This window comes from Caretta caretta, chromosome 25 (genome assembly GCF_965140235.1).
Source record: "Caretta caretta isolate rCarCar2 chromosome 25, rCarCar1.hap1, whole genome shotgun sequence".
Lineage (NCBI taxonomy): Eukaryota > Metazoa > Chordata > Testudines > Cheloniidae > Caretta > Caretta caretta.
In genome coordinates, this window is record NC_134230.1 from 18,770,166 (window position 1) to 18,786,782 (window position 16,617).

The 16,617-nt window shown below is 62.0% G+C and overlaps 2 protein-coding genes across 2 annotated transcripts in view; both read right to left on the reverse strand.

Annotated features, from left to right (window-relative positions):
- UBA52 (ubiquitin A-52 residue ribosomal protein fusion product 1) overlaps positions 1 to 16,617 on the reverse strand; it is a 375,240-nt gene that overhangs the window by 247,013 nt on the left and 111,610 nt on the right. The window lies entirely within an intron of this gene.
- Positions 11,112 to 16,324, reverse strand: GDF15 (growth differentiation factor 15). The gene is made up of 2 exons (XM_048831341.2): positions 15,937 to 16,324; positions 11,112 to 12,533 (listed from the first exon to the last, which is right to left on the reverse strand). Exons 1-2 carry the CDS (start codon positions 16,244 to 16,246, stop codon positions 11,755 to 11,757), a joined length of 1,089 nt encoding a protein of 362 aa, XP_048687298.1. The 5' UTR covers positions 16,247 to 16,324; the 3' UTR covers positions 11,112 to 11,754.

A 16,617-nucleotide genomic window follows, 5' to 3' on the forward strand; every position in this document is an offset into this window, starting at 1 on the left:
AGAGCCACCCTCATCCCCGCTCAGTGTGGCTCTGTCCCTTGCTGGGGCCCTGTACACACTGAGCCAGTCTGGGGCTGCCAGCAGTGACCACGGAGCTCCTCTCTGCGCCAGGCCCAGGGCTGAGGGCAAAGAGCCCAGGGAGGTGGGGGAACATCCCAGGAGCCGGGGAAAGGGGACAGGCCGGGCGTTCGAACGGTGGCTCTTCCAGTGCAAGGTTCTGGGCCATGGATCTTGCCCGGCTCTAGCCAGCCCCAGGGACCTGCAGGGGCTCCCGGCACGCAGGGCCTGGCCGCAGACTGCTCCCAGACAGAACCCTCCAATTCACCTCGCCAGCCACTAAGGGCTGGTGGGATAACACCCGGATCCCTGCCGAAGGTCTTCCAGGCACCAGGCTTGATTCTCCGCTCGCCCCTGTGTGCCCGGGACACTGCTGCGGTGAGAGGCTCCAGCTGTGTGGGCAGGGCAGGGAGTCAGGCATGGTGGGCGAAGCGGGAAGCCGAGGGGGATCCACCGGGTGGGCTGAGCCCCACAGAGCCCCTGTATCTCTTTACGAGGCCTGGGTCTGGCTCCCCTTGCAGCCTGCCCTTGGCACTGCCCTGTAGCCAGGCTGAGCAGCCCCATGCAGGCTCCCCACAGTGGAGGTGGCATGGGGCCCTGGCAAATAGTTGGCTGGATCTAACCCTTGCAATCCTGGGACCAGCTCAGTGAATGCCCGGGAGGCGGGCGGGACTGAGTGGACACATAGCAAGTTGAACATTAGTGACCCTGGTGCCCGCCCTGGCACTGCCATTTCCCATAGCACAGGCCCCAGGCCTCACCGTGGCTGGTCTCTGCTGCACCGACGGGTCTGCGTGGAGCTGCTGGAAGGAGGCCGAGGGCGTGAATCCGAGGCTGCGCGCCGATGTCGTGGTACGAGGGCTGTTCCTGCTGGAGCAGAAGGAGCTATTAGCGCTGGGCTATGTCACGGACTAAGGGTCATGTAGGCATTGGGCACTAGCTGGTCTGAGCCCACCACCTCGGACCACGCCAGCATCACCTCTGCACCCGGGTCCCAGAACCCCGGACGCTTCTTCCCCCCACCTCAATGGGGATGATGTGGGGATCGTCCCCCGGGGCCTGTCCCACACTCACCCGGCGGATTGAGTACTGGTGCTCTGGACCTGAGGCCCCGCCTTCCCCCACGGGCCTGGCCTGGTGGTCCCTTCACCCTGGCACAGCCCTCTGGACTGCGGCCCCCAGGCCCAGCGGTGCCCCCTCTCGGTGGGCTCCCACCCAGTTGACACCCCGCGGGTTCTGCTTGGCTGCCATTTCCTTCATCTTTAGGCCTGGCACCACCTTGTGTCCCTTTTGGCCACAGTAATTACATTTCAGATCCCTCAAGTCCCATGAGGGGGGTCGGCCTGCCCCGGCATTCCCAGGCACCCCTGGGTTGGGCTTCCTGGAGTCCCACCTTTGAGAGGTCTCTGGGTGACTCCCCTTCTGAGTCCCCGATGCGGGTCTCCCTCCTGCCTCCGAGCTGCTTCCACAAACTCATCTGCCAGGGCCCCTGCACTGCGCAGATCTTTGGGCTTCTGGTTCGCTAAACACGTCTTACGGTCTGGAGGGCAGATGTCCTACAGCATCTCCAACCCCACCAGGTGATACACGTCCCCTGCGGTCGAGGCCCCTGCGCCCTTCCCCCACTTGCGGAGATATTCCCCCAGCAGGTGGGCGACCTCCTTGTAAGTGACACCTGAGGTCTTGCGCACACCTTGGAATCGTTTCCCGTATGCCTCGGGGGTCAGTTCAAATGATAGATAGATAGACGGGGTGTGTCTGGGGATGGAGAGATGGATGGAGAGATAGATAGATAGAGGGGGTGTGTCTGGGGATGTTCAGCAGCAAAGCCTGTTTGAACAGGTCATAGTCCCCCATCTCAATACCATCCATTTGGCTGAATGCCTCTATGGCCTTGGGACCCAGCCTGGGGGTCAGAAAGTGGAGCCTATCTGCAGGGTCAGTCTGGTTCAGATCACAAGCCTTCTCAAAGGCTGTGAGATAGGCATCAATATCTCCCACCCCCCTCCTTGAACTGGGCAGCAGTTTGGTGTCTAGATTCCCCACAACACTGGCATCTCGGGGCCTTTCCCCACTTACCCCCGGCAGGCCCTCTTGGCCCGCTGCTCCTCCAACTCCAACTCATGCTTCCGCTGTTCTGCAGGGTCCTCTCGTTCTCTCTCCCTGTCCGCCCGTCTCTGCTCCTCCAGATCCAGCTCCTCCAGCTCCACTAGTGGGGACCCTGACTGGGGCCCGCCTGTGCTGACTGGGGAGTCAGGTCTGATACACTCCCGGTTGCTACCCAGACTGCCCCCCCAGCTACTCCCCGGCTCTCCGGGCACACCTGGAGCCCCCCTGGGGTCTGGAGCCTGTTCCTCAGACTGATCGTTCTCTACAAGCTGAGCCATCAGCTGCTCTTTAGTGAGCCTCCCCACGCTGAGCCCTCTCTCCCTGCACAGACGTGCCAGGTCCCTCGTATGGAGCTGGTTCTAGGACATTTCCACGCTGGTTCCTTTCAATTCCCTCGTTTTATTGCTGGCTGCCGCTCACTGCCACGTGCCTACACTTGCAGCCAACTGTCTACAGGGCGCATCCACGAGCCATCCTCTGCTACCACGTTGTCACAGACTCACAGATTGTGCCCACTCTTGGCCCCGTGTGGTCTTCAGTGAGACAGCCCTTCTCGAGGGTTGACTCTCTCTTGGGAGTTAAGCCTCTCCACCTCCTGGAGCCACACCCCATAGAATCACAGGCTTGGAAGGGACCTCAGGAGGTATCTAGTCCAACCCCCTGCTCAAAGCAGGACCAATCCCCAACCTCTCTGAGGCTTAGCACACCTGTCTCTGCCATGGGCCCCCGCAGGGAATCCACTCGCTCTGGACCCCCGGGGCCTCCACTCCCAGAGGGAATAATGCCACCCTGTTCTCTAGACTGGAGCGACTCTCAGCCAACATAACACAGGAGGGTTTATTGAGCATCTGACCCCAGCATAGGAAACTCTCAGGGCCCTCAGGCCTGGCCTCCCTCAGCACAGCACATCCAAGTCTCCCCTGCATCCACGTGGGCTCTGCCTGCTCCCTCTTGCCAGCCCAGAGCCCCCCTGCTTCCCAGCTGGGCATCTGATATCTCGGCCCCAAGCCTGGCCTCTGTCCATTGTCTTTTCTCCAGGTAAACAGGGTCGCCTGGGCCCCTCTCTTCTCTTCTGTCCTCTGGCCCCTATGGCTGGCACTGGCTGGTCAGGTCACTGGGGTCTTCTCTCCGCAGCCCATTGTCCTCCCGCTGGCCAGACCTGGCTGCGACTCCTGCGCTGGGCCTCCCGGTCACCAGTCACTGGGGTCTCCCTTCTCCAGGCCATTGGCTGGTGTCCCAAGTTCCCTCGCTGGTCCTCTGTAATAACAAACTCCCTCTCCCATCACCTCATTAAACCAGTAACACCCAGGGAAACTGAGTCCCACCCCCCCTGCATGCAAACCATTGGAAAACAAGGAAAAACAAGAAAATCCTCCATGTGGTCACCGGCTAACTTCCCCATTCAATGCACTGCCATGAGAGGCCTATGCCAGCCCTGGGCTCTGCCCACAGGCTCCGCCCTGCCCAAGCAATATCTGGGAGTGCCCAGGCTGGCTGGTGGGGGCGGCAGCCCCGCTTGCACTCTGCCCTCACACAGCACCGCAGCTGGAGTCACCATGGAGCCTGCAAGGGAGCCCTCCCGCCCCCCAGCTCTGTGGGGCAGGGCTGTTCTGCAGTGTGCCACCCACTCCGGGTCCCTGTTTCCCAGGATGCCTAGCGGGACAGCCCTGCCACGCGTCAGAGCAGACTCCAGGGGAAGCTGAAAGGGGAAATGGCAGGTGCTCAAGGGCTCTGCCTGCCTCAGAGCAGAGCAGGGGACAGCATGGGACCCGCACTGAGCCTGCCCTACCGAGCCCACCACAGGGGATTTGTGCCCAGCGTGCCGAGGGCTTGTTTAGCTCCCAGGGGGCGAAGCCGCCGGCAGTGCCAAAGAACGGTCCCGACCCAGGAAGGCCTTTCACGCTGGGGTGGGGCCGGGCGACTCGCTGCAGAAGTCCAGCGTTTGGCACAAAGCTTCTGCCCCCAGCTCCCTCCCTACGATGTCATCGCGCCGCGAGGGCACAGGCCTGCGTGTGACCTCACACTCGTTACCATGGCACCCCCCGGGCAGAGCTGCCTCTGGACGGTCTAATGGAGAGACCGCCGGGGGCCGCCCAGCTCAATTACTGCCACAGGCCCGCGGGCGACCTCGGCCAAGGAGCCTAGTCGCTCTGGGGCGGAGCCTTCTGCACTCAGCTTCTGCGGCGAGGGGCACCAGGGACGTACCAGGAGCCTTGGCCCAAAGCAGGCGTCACCGGCCCACTGCCGCTGGTCTTGGCACAGAAGGGACGGTGAACTCTGGTGCTCCCACCTGGCCCCGGGACCAGCATGTCACCCAGAACTGGAGCTGAGAACATGATGCTGCATCTTAGCTGAGGCTCAAAGTGAAACCATCCCCAGCTGCAGCATCGTGTGACACAGCAGGGCCGTGCAAATGTAACGCTGACATTGATCGAACCTGGGGCCTCTGGAGCTTAGTGTATTAGCCTCTATCGCATGAGCTAAAAGCCAACCGCCTGTTAGCTAAGGCTGTATGGCAGACTCATTAACCTTTCTCTCAGTGGCCTGATTCCTATTTACCCCTGCCCAGAATGGGGGCCCACGGCACTGCCCCACGTCCCCCGGGCAGAATGGGGGCCTACGGCACTGCCCCATGTCCCCCGGGCAGAATGGGGGCCCACGGCACTGCCCCATGCTGCACAGCCAGGAGCAATGGTGCCTGGGGGCGGGGGCAGCATTTCCTCCGTGGGCTGCAGGGGCAGGGGTGCAGTGCAGGAACCTGCCCCTGGCACCAGGTCTCCTAGTCCCACGGGCACAGGGAGGGGAAGGAGAAGAAACGGGGGAAGGGAGCGCGAGGCAGGCAGGGTCGTCTTCTGCAGCGAGCCTCCTGAGTGGACAGACAGTACAGCAGGTTGGGGCAAGCCAGGCAGGGCCTGTGTTAGCCGGCCAGGTCCATGATCACCCCTGGCTGAGCGTCGAGCTGTCCCCGTGAGCTGGGAGCACTAAGGCTGCCCTGCTGAGCACAGCCACAGGAAGGCCAGGTGCCCTGGGCTTGACTTGCTTTCCGTTGTATTTGGGGCTAGCTGCTGGGGGCCTGGGAAACACCGGGGTCAGTAGGGGGCAAACAGGGTGCAGGCTCCTTCGCGCTCTCCAGTCACAACCCAGTGTGGGGCAGGGCCCTGCCTTCACACCCGGCAGCCAGGGCTGCCTTTAGGCCAGGCCAGCGGGTTACGAATGACAGGCTTGGCAGCATCCTTGGGACAGCCCAAGTCTGCGCCCGTCCCTTGGCCTTTGAAACACGTCCCGTGGAGCCTCAGCCCTCCCGGGCGCCAGGAGCAGACGTGGCAGTGTGGGGGAGGGGGCCGGGCTCCAGGGAGCCGTGCGGAGGGAGCACTGCACTCGCCTTCATGGGCAAAACCGCTGACACCTCCAGCACCTTGGCACCTGGGAGGGGCCGCCCGCCTCGGCAGGAGATTGCTCAGCCTTGCGAAGGGGCCCCCGGGGAGCCGCAGCTGCAGGCGAGGGAGGGGAAGATACTGATATCAGCTCTCTGTGGGCTTTGAACTCTCAGGCACAAGCCTGCCTGCTTCCCACAGGCCAGAGCCTGGCTCTCAGGGGCACCCAGCCATGGGGCCGTGCATCCCGCTCAGAGCAGCGCCAGGCACACCCTCAGCTGCCCTCCAATATACCGTGGGACCAATGGCAGGGACAGCCCAGCCAGGCAGAGTGCCACCTTTTCCCCCAGCTGCATCGCTGCCCCCCTCAGCAGCCCTCTGCTCTCCCAGTCGCTCTCAGCCAACACGCCTCCCCCCAGCCTGCGGCCACCGGAGCCGGGCCTCTCCTGAGCAGAGAGCCGGGGGTGGAGGGGGCAGGACCCCCACCCGCAGCCCTCGAGAACGATTCCCCTGCGGAGGATGCTGTGTCCACAGCAGCCCAGCCTGCGGCCTCCCAGCAGAAGCTAGGGCAGCCTGGGCCCTGGTGTTCCCTCTAATTTTTGACAGGCCGTGTGCGCAAAAAATTTCTTCTGGGCAAATTGTTGTGCTTCTGTGCCAATTTTTGTGCGCGCGGTGTTTCGCCGTGTGTGCGGGGTTTAGGATCCGTGTGCGCGTGGACATGCCCACAGCTTAGAGGGAACAGTGGCCCTGGGTGCAGGTGACAGGCCGAGCTGGGGGCCCTGGCTGGAGCCCGCGGTTTGGAGGCTCCCGGGTCTGTGCTCCCTGCCTGATGCTAGGGAATGAAGCCTGGATCTTCCCTGAGAGGCTCCAGTCCAGCGGGGAGGGAGCTGAGAGCGAACACCGCCCCCCGCCCCCGAGATCAGTGTGTGGCCTGTGGCAGGGCAACAAACACCCCCCCGCGCAGGAGAGTGCAGGCCGACGCCATGGGGCCCTGCCCCCCATGCTGCTGGGAGTGGGACCGATGGAGCCCGCATTGCCACCGGCCTTGTGCGGGACAGAGACAGCGTCAGAGCAGGGATGGGACGGGGGCTACAGGCGGAGCTGTCCTTCCGGCTGGGACTCACTTGCTCGCCCACGGCAGTGGCCCATGGTGGTCGAGTTCCCTGGCCCAATTTGGTTCGTAGTGCTTGGCCCAGCACAGAGCAGCCAGGGCACTGAGTGCCAAGAGCCGGACAAGGCTCCCATCGCATGGCCATAGAGCACACCCCATAGTCTCCGTGCTCGGGCTGGTGCCGGGGCCCTGGGGGTGGGGGGCGAATCCTTGGGCTCCCACCAGACAGCAAATGGTGCCAATGGCCCCTGCAGGTGACCCAGTATGGAGGGGGCAGGGTGGGGTAGGCCTGCCCCAAACCCAAAGCAGAGAGAGTGAGGTGGGGTGGGGTGGGAAGGGGAGGGTACTGCTCCCATGCATCCTGAGGCAGGTTCTCTGCCATCCCAAGTGCCAGCCCTCACAGTGGCATCACTCCCCTCTCGGCCATTGGCTGGTGGCACGTGCCCGGGGCAGAGGTGCCTTATCTAATAAATTACCTAATAATCACCCAGATAAGGGGTGTTACTGGCATGAAGGGAGCAGTAAACATTAACCCGGCCAAGCCTGCTCGGAGCCAGGCCCAGCTGTGCCGGGGAGCAGGGAACAGCTCCCCCGGGGAGCAGTGTGGTGCTCCTCGCTGACCCTGTGCCAGCAGGACTTGCCGACAGCCCAGCTGGCCTGCCCCCTTCTGGGGCCGCCCGGTGTGGGAGCAGGTGAGCCTGGCCTGCAGGGCCATGGGGCTGGCCCCATGGCAGGCCTAGATTCCCAGACTCAGGGATTCCCAGGGAGTGGCGAAAACATAGGCTGCCCCCTCCCCTGCCCGGAGCCAGTTCCCTGCAGCGCGAGGGCGCTTGACTGTCCAACGTCAAGCACCCAGGGTCAGCCCCGCGCAGCCGGAGCCCAAACGAACCGCGGCCTTCGGGAGGCCACGCCAGCCTGCGCTCCCCCCTTCCCTACTGATTTCCAGGGGACTCAGGGGTCTGGCTGCTGCTGACAGCCCCCTCCCAACTGTGCCCCTCAGGCGCTATGGAGCCAGTGCTGTGGGACGGTAACGGGCTGCAGGAGGCTCGATCCTTCAGCACAGCTGTTTCCCAGTGGAGCTCCCCGCGGCTCCCTTAGGGAGACGCCGAGGGTCCTGTCGCAGATGCTGCTGAGCAGAGGGGCGATGTGCCGGTCTGGGTGCACCGGGCCATGCCTCGCACTCCCCAGGGCAGCCATTAACGGCAGTGCTGGCCCTTTGATCTGCTGGGACTTTGTGCCCAGTGTTTGCACACTGGCCTTCTGGGGCAGAAGCCTCCTGATCAATAAAGCCATAAACAGGCAGTTCAGAACAACAAACCCTGGCCCGGCTGGAAGGGCAGCAGGGAAAGCAGCTGCGGTAGCAGAACAGGCGAGGAGCCCGGGGCTGACTCGGCTCCCACCTGCACCGGCCGGAGCAGGGACAGGGAACCAGCGCTGGGAACACCCAGCCCCAACCAACCCCTCGGTGCCTCTGAAGTCAGAGCCAGCGTCTGGGGAGCGCTGGGGGAAAGCACAGCACTTCTGAACAGACACTGCCCGTGCCCAGGGGTCTCCCCGCACGTAGGTAACCCACCTTCCAAGGGGCAGGGGCTGGGGCGCTGGGAGAATTCTTCCAGGCACCTATCACTGGGCTGCACGGGGGTCAGGTCGGGCTGGGTGCGTCTCTCAGGCATGTGGATTTTTCAAGCCCCAAAAGATGAAGCTGGACCCCAGCAAATTCCTGGTGTAGACCAGGCCTAAGAAACACGAGCCTGTGACAGTCTAAGAGCAGAAGAAACAGCACAAATTGTTACCATTACAGACCCTGCTGGGGAGGGGGTGTCCCATGAAAGGGGGCTCCGAGTTCCCGACTTTCCGAACAGGACACGCGCTGCTGGGGCTGAAGCTTGGGTGAGAACTCAGCGGACAACATGCGTTGCTTGGTGCTGAGCTCCGGGGATCAGCCCAACGCTGACACACAGTGGAGAGCATGGGAATTAGCCCTCCAAGAGCTCTGCCTGGCACCCCTGGGTGCAGCTTGCATGGCAGCAGGGCCTAGTTACAAGGAAGCACAAGCAGAGACAGGTTCCTGGGACACCGGCCCTGGACACCCCGCTGCTATGGGGCACTTGCAAGCTGCCACGCATTTCCACACGCAGCACCTAGCAGCGGGAGGGGCTGTGTCTGGGTGTCCGTCCCCTCCTTAACACACCCCTAATGGGAAGGAGGCAGCTGACTCTGGGGGAGCAAAGACACCGAGCCCTTTGGGGCATTTACTCTCCCCACACAGTCTCTGTGGGCCCTGGAGGAAGAGCCTGAGGCCCCCAGGTCTGGGGTCTGGCGCTGTGATCACAGCTCCTGGACCAGGAGCTGTGGGGCCTGCTGGGGAGAGACGTCACGGGGGTCATGCTGGGAGGGGACACTGACTGGGGCAGCTGATCAGGGGACAGGCCCAGCCTGCACTCGCTGTACCCATGCTCTCTCCAGCTGTCCTTACACGTGCAGAGCCAGCCCACGGGCTTCCCACCTGGCCCGTTGCAGTGCTCCGCCAGTGAGCTTGGGATCCTGCCGCCGCAGGGGAAGCTGGCTGGCTCGTGTGTTCCTTCACCCCTGCCCTGTTTGTGGCTCACTTGCCAGCAAGCGCTATCTGGAAAGTGGGATGAAGGAAGTTCCTCAGCCTTGGATCTCGAGCTCAAGGCCGAATGCAAAGTAGCGTCACAATTTCAAGGACGCAAACAAATCAAAGGTTTCTAGGACAACCCGCGTGGCGATTACTCACCTGTCACGAAAGCCACTGCCCCTTCCCGCACCAGAGCCGGGTGAGGCCACAGCCGAGCCTATGGGACTTACAGCCAGTTCTCCAGTAAGGCTTGACCCTGCCCCATGGCATCCGGGGCAGCTGGGCCTGAAGGCACTGGGGAGCCGGCAGCGAAAGTGACAGGGGGTGATGCTGGGGAAGTGGAAAGTGACCCACCAACAGGTGAAGGGGGATGCGGGAGTAACTTGAAGGATTGAACCCCAGGGGTTACGGCAGTGCTGGGTTCCAGGGCCGAAGCCAGCAGGCAGGGATGCTGTTTGCACACGTCTCTGGCTCAGCCCCTTGGCAGAGAGGCCGGGGCTGAATGGCAGGCAAGGAATCCAACCTGCCTCCTCGCTGCCTGGGAGCGAGCCCGTCCAGGTCGTGCTGAGGCCGCGTACGTGGGGCAACGCAGGCTGCCAGCGGTGCTGGGAGAAGGGGGTGACCCCCAACCACCACTGACCGCACAGATCCATGGGCCTGGCTCCTCGGAGTGCGAGAACCACTCTGCCACTGGCCCCCCTCTCACTGCTCTCCCTGCCGGCAAGGCCTGCCCCGTGCTGCTGGGCATAGTCACTGCCAGCTGCAGGGCTGGCGTGGTCCCAGCAGCGGGTGCAGAGCGAAGTTCTCCACAGTCAGCGAGGGGTTAACGGCTCGGAGCCGTTGGTTAGTTCGGGAACCTGGGCGTTACTCGCGGCAGAACAATGCTGCCAATGTGCAGCGGTTTCATCATCAGCAAACACGACTTCGAGAGCTGACACCTGCTGAGGAACCGCGGGAATTGCGCCAGAGGCCGAGGCAGCGGGCCGCTGGGTGGCTGGGGGAGGCGGCCCAGAACGAAGCCCAGGAAAGGGGGGTTAAACTGGGGCTGGAATTCCACCACTGAGTGGCATCTCTGCCAGCTCCCCATGGGTCCTCCAGCTCAAGATCGGGGGGCAAGGGCAGGTGGCAGCCAGTTCAGGAGGGGAAGAGGCACCAGCTCCAGAGTTTGTGCCTCTGGCCAGAATGAAGCAACCCCAGAGCAAAGGAGCCATCTGCATTAGCACTTTCAGCCCCCTGGCCCCTCACCGGCTGGGATCAGGGTTGGGGCATGCTGGTAGAGGGCCAGGGCTAGCGGGGATCCCCGGAAGTGCTCTTATAGATGCAGCCGGGGGCTCAGGGATCAGAAGTGGGGTAGGGGAGCCACCACCTCGTAAAGGGCTGGGCCAAGCCTGCTCCTGCTCAGCAGAATGGATGGGTCAGGGCCTGGTCCCAGCCTGGAGCATTCACTCCCAGGGCCACCTGGATGGGAAGGGACTACTCCCCCTGGCCTGTGAGGAGCGAGTCCAGCTCCCAGCGGGCTGCTGTCCACATCAAAAGAAACAAGGAGCCCTGATCAGTGCTCCCCAGAACAGCCACGGGCTGCATGGGCCCCAGGGACGGTCACCCCAAGAAGGGGGCCCTGCCAGAGCAAGGCTGGATGGGCGGGTGGGCAGAGCAGCGCTGCGGGCAGAGCAGCTATCTGCCCCAGGCGCTCTGTGCAGCCAGGGTTTTGCTCTGTTTGGCAGGGACAGAACCGGAAGGGACCCGGGTCGCTAGAGGACACAGGAGTGCACCAAGGCCTGCCCTTTTCGCTGAGAAGTTTATTTGATTCCGTTATCACAACAGTGTCTTCTTATAAATATACAAAACCAGGACCCTGCCATAGCACTAACCCCAATAAGTTAGCAATAAATAAGAGGGGTGTATAAATAAATCCCTACTAAAGTGCACATTTTGCTCAGACTCTTAGGTGGCATGAGCCCCCAGGGAGCAGCCCTGCTGAAACCTGCCTCAGGGGTTTATCCTTCTACGGGAGGAAGGACCCACCTCCCCAGGCAATAAGTGGGAGGGGGCTAAGTGACCATGGTGTAGCTGGAACAGGACCCTGCCCAGACTGGTGGGCCCTGCCCTCGGTGACTGTGCTGCACCCGACAAGGCTGCAGGGACTCTGGCCACACTAGTGTTCCCTGAGCCACATCCAGCCGGTTCCAAGCGGAGCAGGATGCAGGGGAGAGGAGAAGAGAACAGGCCTGTTTTCTGGTAACTGAACTAGACACTGGAAGGGCGTGGGTCAATGCAGTGGGCCTTGACTGCCGGGGTATGACTGTAAACACGCCCATGCCATTGCACCCAGGGGAAGTTTGCATCAGACGGGAGGTCTTTAAGAGCCACTGACTGTGTTTGCCTCTCTCAGCTCTGCCATGGGACTAGCTGGGCCAGCAGCGTCTGGCAAGGGGGCTCATCTCGGCGGCTGGATGGCTCAGGGTCGCTTCCTCTCCCAGCGGCTCCGGGGGATGCGTGTGCCCTCAGGCACAGTGGCACGCGGTGACGATCATGTCCTCGAAGAGCGTGGAGACGAGTCTCCCGTCGCTGTCATAGTGCATGAGCACCATGGGGTCGTAGCCAGCGGGTACACAGCAGGGGGCAGGCGTCTCTTTGGACAGAGTGTGCATTCGGGCTTTGATCTGGGTGTGCATGCTGGCTGGCTTGTAGTTGTGAGGGCAAGACCCTTCACAGAACTTCATGTAGTAGCTGTTCGGGGCGATCACCCAGTTGGACCAGCCGATGTCTTGGAAAGACACTTTGAGGGACTTGAGGCAACATTTCCCATCGCTCTTTCTGCATTCCTCCTCTAGCGCCCTGGCTTTCCTCGGCCTGGGGCCCAAGTGCCCCTGGGTTTCCACCTCTAGGTTCAGCGTCTCAGCCCCATGGCTGGTTCGCTTGGTGGCCAGAAAGGCAGAAATATCTGCGGCGAATACCAGCTGCAGATGGAGCCTTTGCTCCGTGCTCACTGCCCAGTGCCGGACAGCAGCCCCCAGGTCGAGGCTCAGGGTCTTGGAATCGAGGGTATAGGAATGCAGGAGCTTGGGATGCCCGTTGCGCTGCCCATGCTCCGGCAGCTGGTAGATCTCTACTCGAGATGGCCAGGAGACATTGAGTCTAGAGACATCCTGAGTGCTGAGAGTTTGCTCGAAGAGTCTCAGTTCAGCTCTCATCACGCTGAGCTCCTGGTGGAAGGCCTTGGTCCGGGACAGCACGAGATTGTAACAGGAGCTGCCAGCAGAGGCTTCCGTCCGGCGCTCCACTGCAGAGAGAGGAGGCAGCGAAGGGTTAATAGGGACTGCTTTTCCACACCGCCACTTTCTGGTCCTGCTACAAACTGCCCACCCCGGCACAAGCCAGCATCTCAGATCCCCCCCGGCATCCGAGGCTGCACGTGCAATGTGACACACGTGTTATCCTCGTGTGCTGCACATGTACACGTGCACGTACCAGCCATTCCGTGGCAGTGCAATGTTCAGAGTGAGGATTGCCCACCTCCGCTCCAGGGGCCCGACTGCCATGTGCTCGCTGTACCACTGTGTGGAAACCCTTCTAAGCCACCCGGCCTGGGGCTCTCCACGCACGCAGTTTGGCAGGTGTCCAGCACCAGGATATTAATAGCTGGGTCCTCACAGCACTCCCGGGTGATCCCCATTTCATAGCTGGGGAAACTGAGGCAGAAAGTCAGGGACTTGCCCCAGGGCACAGAGGCAGGCTGTGGCGGGCAGGGCTGGGTCTCCTGAATGCCAGCCCAGTGCTTTAGCCCAGTGTTAGCCCAAGCCCCAGGTAAAAGTTAGGGCCTCACCCTCCATGGAGCAAACATGGGTAGAAATTCCCCCCCCCCCAAAAATAAACCCCAAAACATTCATGCTAAGTAAGGAACCGGCAGCAGCCTTCCCCCAGCACTGGCTGTGCCCTAGTGTCATAACGCTGCGTCCACCCCTTGGCCCATTAACTCGCCTGTGTCCCAAACGCTGCGGCGCTCTCAACACGCAGCCAGTTCAGCTGGGCCAGGCAGGACCCGTTTGACCCTGCCCCCCACTCAGCGGCAGCCGAACAGAACCGCAACGTTGATGATTAAAGGCCAAAACACACGTCCAGAAGCAGCGACACCAAACTGCGTGCGGCTGCTCCTGGCCGAACACGCCCAGCTCCCCTGGCTCTGCTCTGCGCGAGCCAGGGTAACAGCTGGACCACCACTCGGGGGACCCACTTTAACCCTTGCTGTGGGTTGTCAGTCTTGCCAGGCCAGTGGGCTCTGCACCCTAGAGATGGGGCAGCGCAGGGCGACGCTTGTGTGTGCCAGAGAGCTCAACACGAGGCCTGGGCACCACTTGGAGGGGGTGGGGGAGGGTTTGCCGGTTGGCTGCATGGGGAGGAGTCTTCAAGTGACATCCTTGGCCTGGTGCATGGGAGTCAGAGGCACTCATCACCTCTGGGATCAGGCCACGGGGACCAGAGCCAGTTTGCAACACCTCTGGGGCAGACCCGGAAACACACACCAGGAGCCCTGACCCTGCCCTGTGCAGTAACTGTGGGACCATCCCACGCAGTGCATGGGAATGGGCCTTTCAGCCCCTCACTCTTGGGGTGCTTCTAATCCTGTCCCACACACCGGCATGTAGACGGGGGAGCACACGACCTGACCCAGCCATCAGAGAGGTTTGCAAACTCTGGTCCCTTCCCTTTCCCCTGCCCTACCTCATGTTTCCTGGCCTGGGAGCATCGCCAGCCTTGGCCATACAAAACCCAGGAGTCAGGCCCCAAATCAGGGATTAATAATGGCTGCTGGAGGCTTTTCATTGTCCTTTATGCTTCAGGCCCCTGGGCTGCTCTCTGGTTCCAGCCCCCCTCCATCAGCGCAGTCAGCCACGCTGGCGTCCCAGGCCCATTGGACCACCAGAAACCAGCTCCCTTTTCATGGATACACGAAAGCTGAGATTTTCACAAAGCCATATGCCTCCAGGAGCCGGACTGTAAATAAACCAAGTATCACAAAAGCGTAGCCAGGGGCAGAAGTGGAACCAGAAACAGTCTAGAAAGTGCCCCATCTTGGCATCTTTCTGTTCCCCAGGGCAGTGGGAAGGGCCCAGAGGCAAGGCAGAGTCCAGGGCAGGAGACTTACTGTTGCTCGGCCAGAGGTCCTGACAATGTTCGGGGAACCAGCTGAACCTGCAGATGCTTTTGGGACCCAAATCTCCAGCTTCAGCCCTCACTAATGGGCTTCCAGAGAGCCAGGCCCAAGCCGCTTCTGGCTAGTTTGAATCAGCAAAGCAAGCGGCTGCAAAGCCCTGGTGCCAGAGGTGCCGGCCGGACCCCGCTCTGCAGGAGCCGGCTGGTGTCAGCATGGAGCAGGCGGAGCTGAAGGAAGAGCCAATTCTGAAAAGGCTTCACAGCAGCTGCTCCCATGTGAATCTGCCCCAGCCCTTCTACCGCGGCTCAGCCCTGGGAGCACTTTGCTAAGGAAAACGGGCAGAGGACAGAGACCCCCTCCACAGCAAGGAGGTCAGGCTAAGGGAAGGGGACGTACTCTGGCAGCTGGGTTCCAGGGCTGCCTGACCACCTGGAGCCCTGCGAGGAAGAGGGACCCCACGACTCCTGTGTGCTCCCTCAAGACACCTGGAAAAACAAGGATTGGGCAGAGTCCCATTTGTTCCTTTCTGAAGGTCAGCACAGGCCAAGGGCCCCTGGCTTACAGTCCCTACACCCATCGCGCTCCCGGCCGCTACTGCCCATGCAGGAGCAAAGCACTCCCACCGGGGAAGGTGCTCACCAGCCTTCTCCATGGGCAGAGCCCCCGGCCGCCGCACAAGGGGAGACAATCCCTGCCCCAAGGAGAGCAACCTGACCAAGCCCAGAGGGACCTCCAGAGGAAAACGCTCCCACGATTGCACAGGTCAGTAACAAGCAGAAATCGATGGCTCCACATTCCCACAATGTCTTTCTTAAGCTAATAAATAACATAGCTGGCACGGCCCCCGCCTGCCCACCCAAGCCGCACGAGTTGGCCAGTTGCTGTGGCTGAAGTGTGCCCGGTGCAGCACACACGGCTTCCATCTCCCACGTGCGGGTCCACCAGCATGGAGACGCGCTCGGACACGGCGAGTCAGCGTCAGGTCGTCTAAGGGACCCGGCTGAGCAAGGGGGTCTCAACCCCCCTTGGCTCTGCACGGGGCCAGTCCAACACCAAGCACCCAGCACAGTGGCCACTGCCCAGCTCTGCTAGACCCCAGACTGGACTCCCGGGAACGACGCAGCCCTCTCCCCAGACTGGACTCCCGGGGCACAACAGACAGGTTCCTCTGCACGCCCAGGGCCGGGGCAGCATTTTCAAGAGCACCTCCGGAGTGGAGTCAAGGGAACTTGGGCTTCTAGGTCAGGGCAGCACCTTCGAAAGTTTCTCCGCAGCTGCTCGGAGAGAAACCGAAGGCACAGCCCAGGCGCCCATGGACACGCTCGACTCTCAGAGAGCCAGAGGTTAGCAGGGGCTGCCAGGGTCAGCCAGGCCAAGCCCCTGCCAAGATGCAGGAGTTGTTGGGTCGCACCCCTCCAGCCTCCGTTGGAAACCTCCAGCGCGGGAGCTTCTCTGACCTCCCCAGGCTCTGCGCCATTGACCCAGGGCTCAGACAGCCAGGGCGTTTTCCCGCTCGGTTGGTTTTACTTACGCTTTGGAGTCAGGAGGTGAAGCGTCCTGGGTGGGGCTGCCGCCCAACTTTCTTCCCTGCTCCGGTTCCCCCACAGCTGGGTGAGTTTCTCCCTGTAGAGCTGACGCGCTCTCCTCACCCCGTCCTGGTCCAGCCTCTGCCGGAGCACGGGGGGCTCCTGCAGCCCCAGCCGATCCAGGATGCCCCTTTGGATTGTTTCGAGCTGAAGCCTGTTCTCAGCCCATCCGTGCGGCCGCGGTTCCACGCTGGAGAGCAGCAGCAGCAGCAGGCAGGTGGCGGCGTACCTGAAGTCCTGCCCTGAGCTCTGCATTGTGCAATAGGACAGGCAGTGGAAGCAGCACCGAGGTTGTGCAATCTCGGTCTATATTTATAGCACACTCTGGACATGCAGCTTTCATCAGCCTCTGTGAGAGAAATGAATGAAATGGACCAGACCTGGCTTTATACTGAGCTGAATCTTGCCCGCCCTCCCCATCCCTCCACTCCCCCCCCCCCCCACTCACTCGCCGCCTTACGTCACTGTGTGAAGCAGTAAACACACATGCAGCAGGAATCTCTCCTGTCCCCCGGCCTGGGGAAGAGCAGCCCTCCCATCCCAGGGCCCTCGGCTGAAATTTTATGGGAGAGCTTGGACAGCGCGGAGGCCTGGGGATTTGTGATGTGTTTTGCAGCTATGGAGAC

Coding starts and splice junctions, on each gene's coding strand:
- GDF15 (XM_048831341.2), bottom strand. CDS start 16,246: ATGCAGAGCTCAGGGCAGGACTTCAGGTACGCCGCCACCTGCCTGCTG. Junction 12,534..15,936: donor TCACCTCCTGACTCCAAAGC/GTAAGTAAAACC, acceptor CTCTCTCTGCAG/TGGAGCGCCGGACGGAAGCC.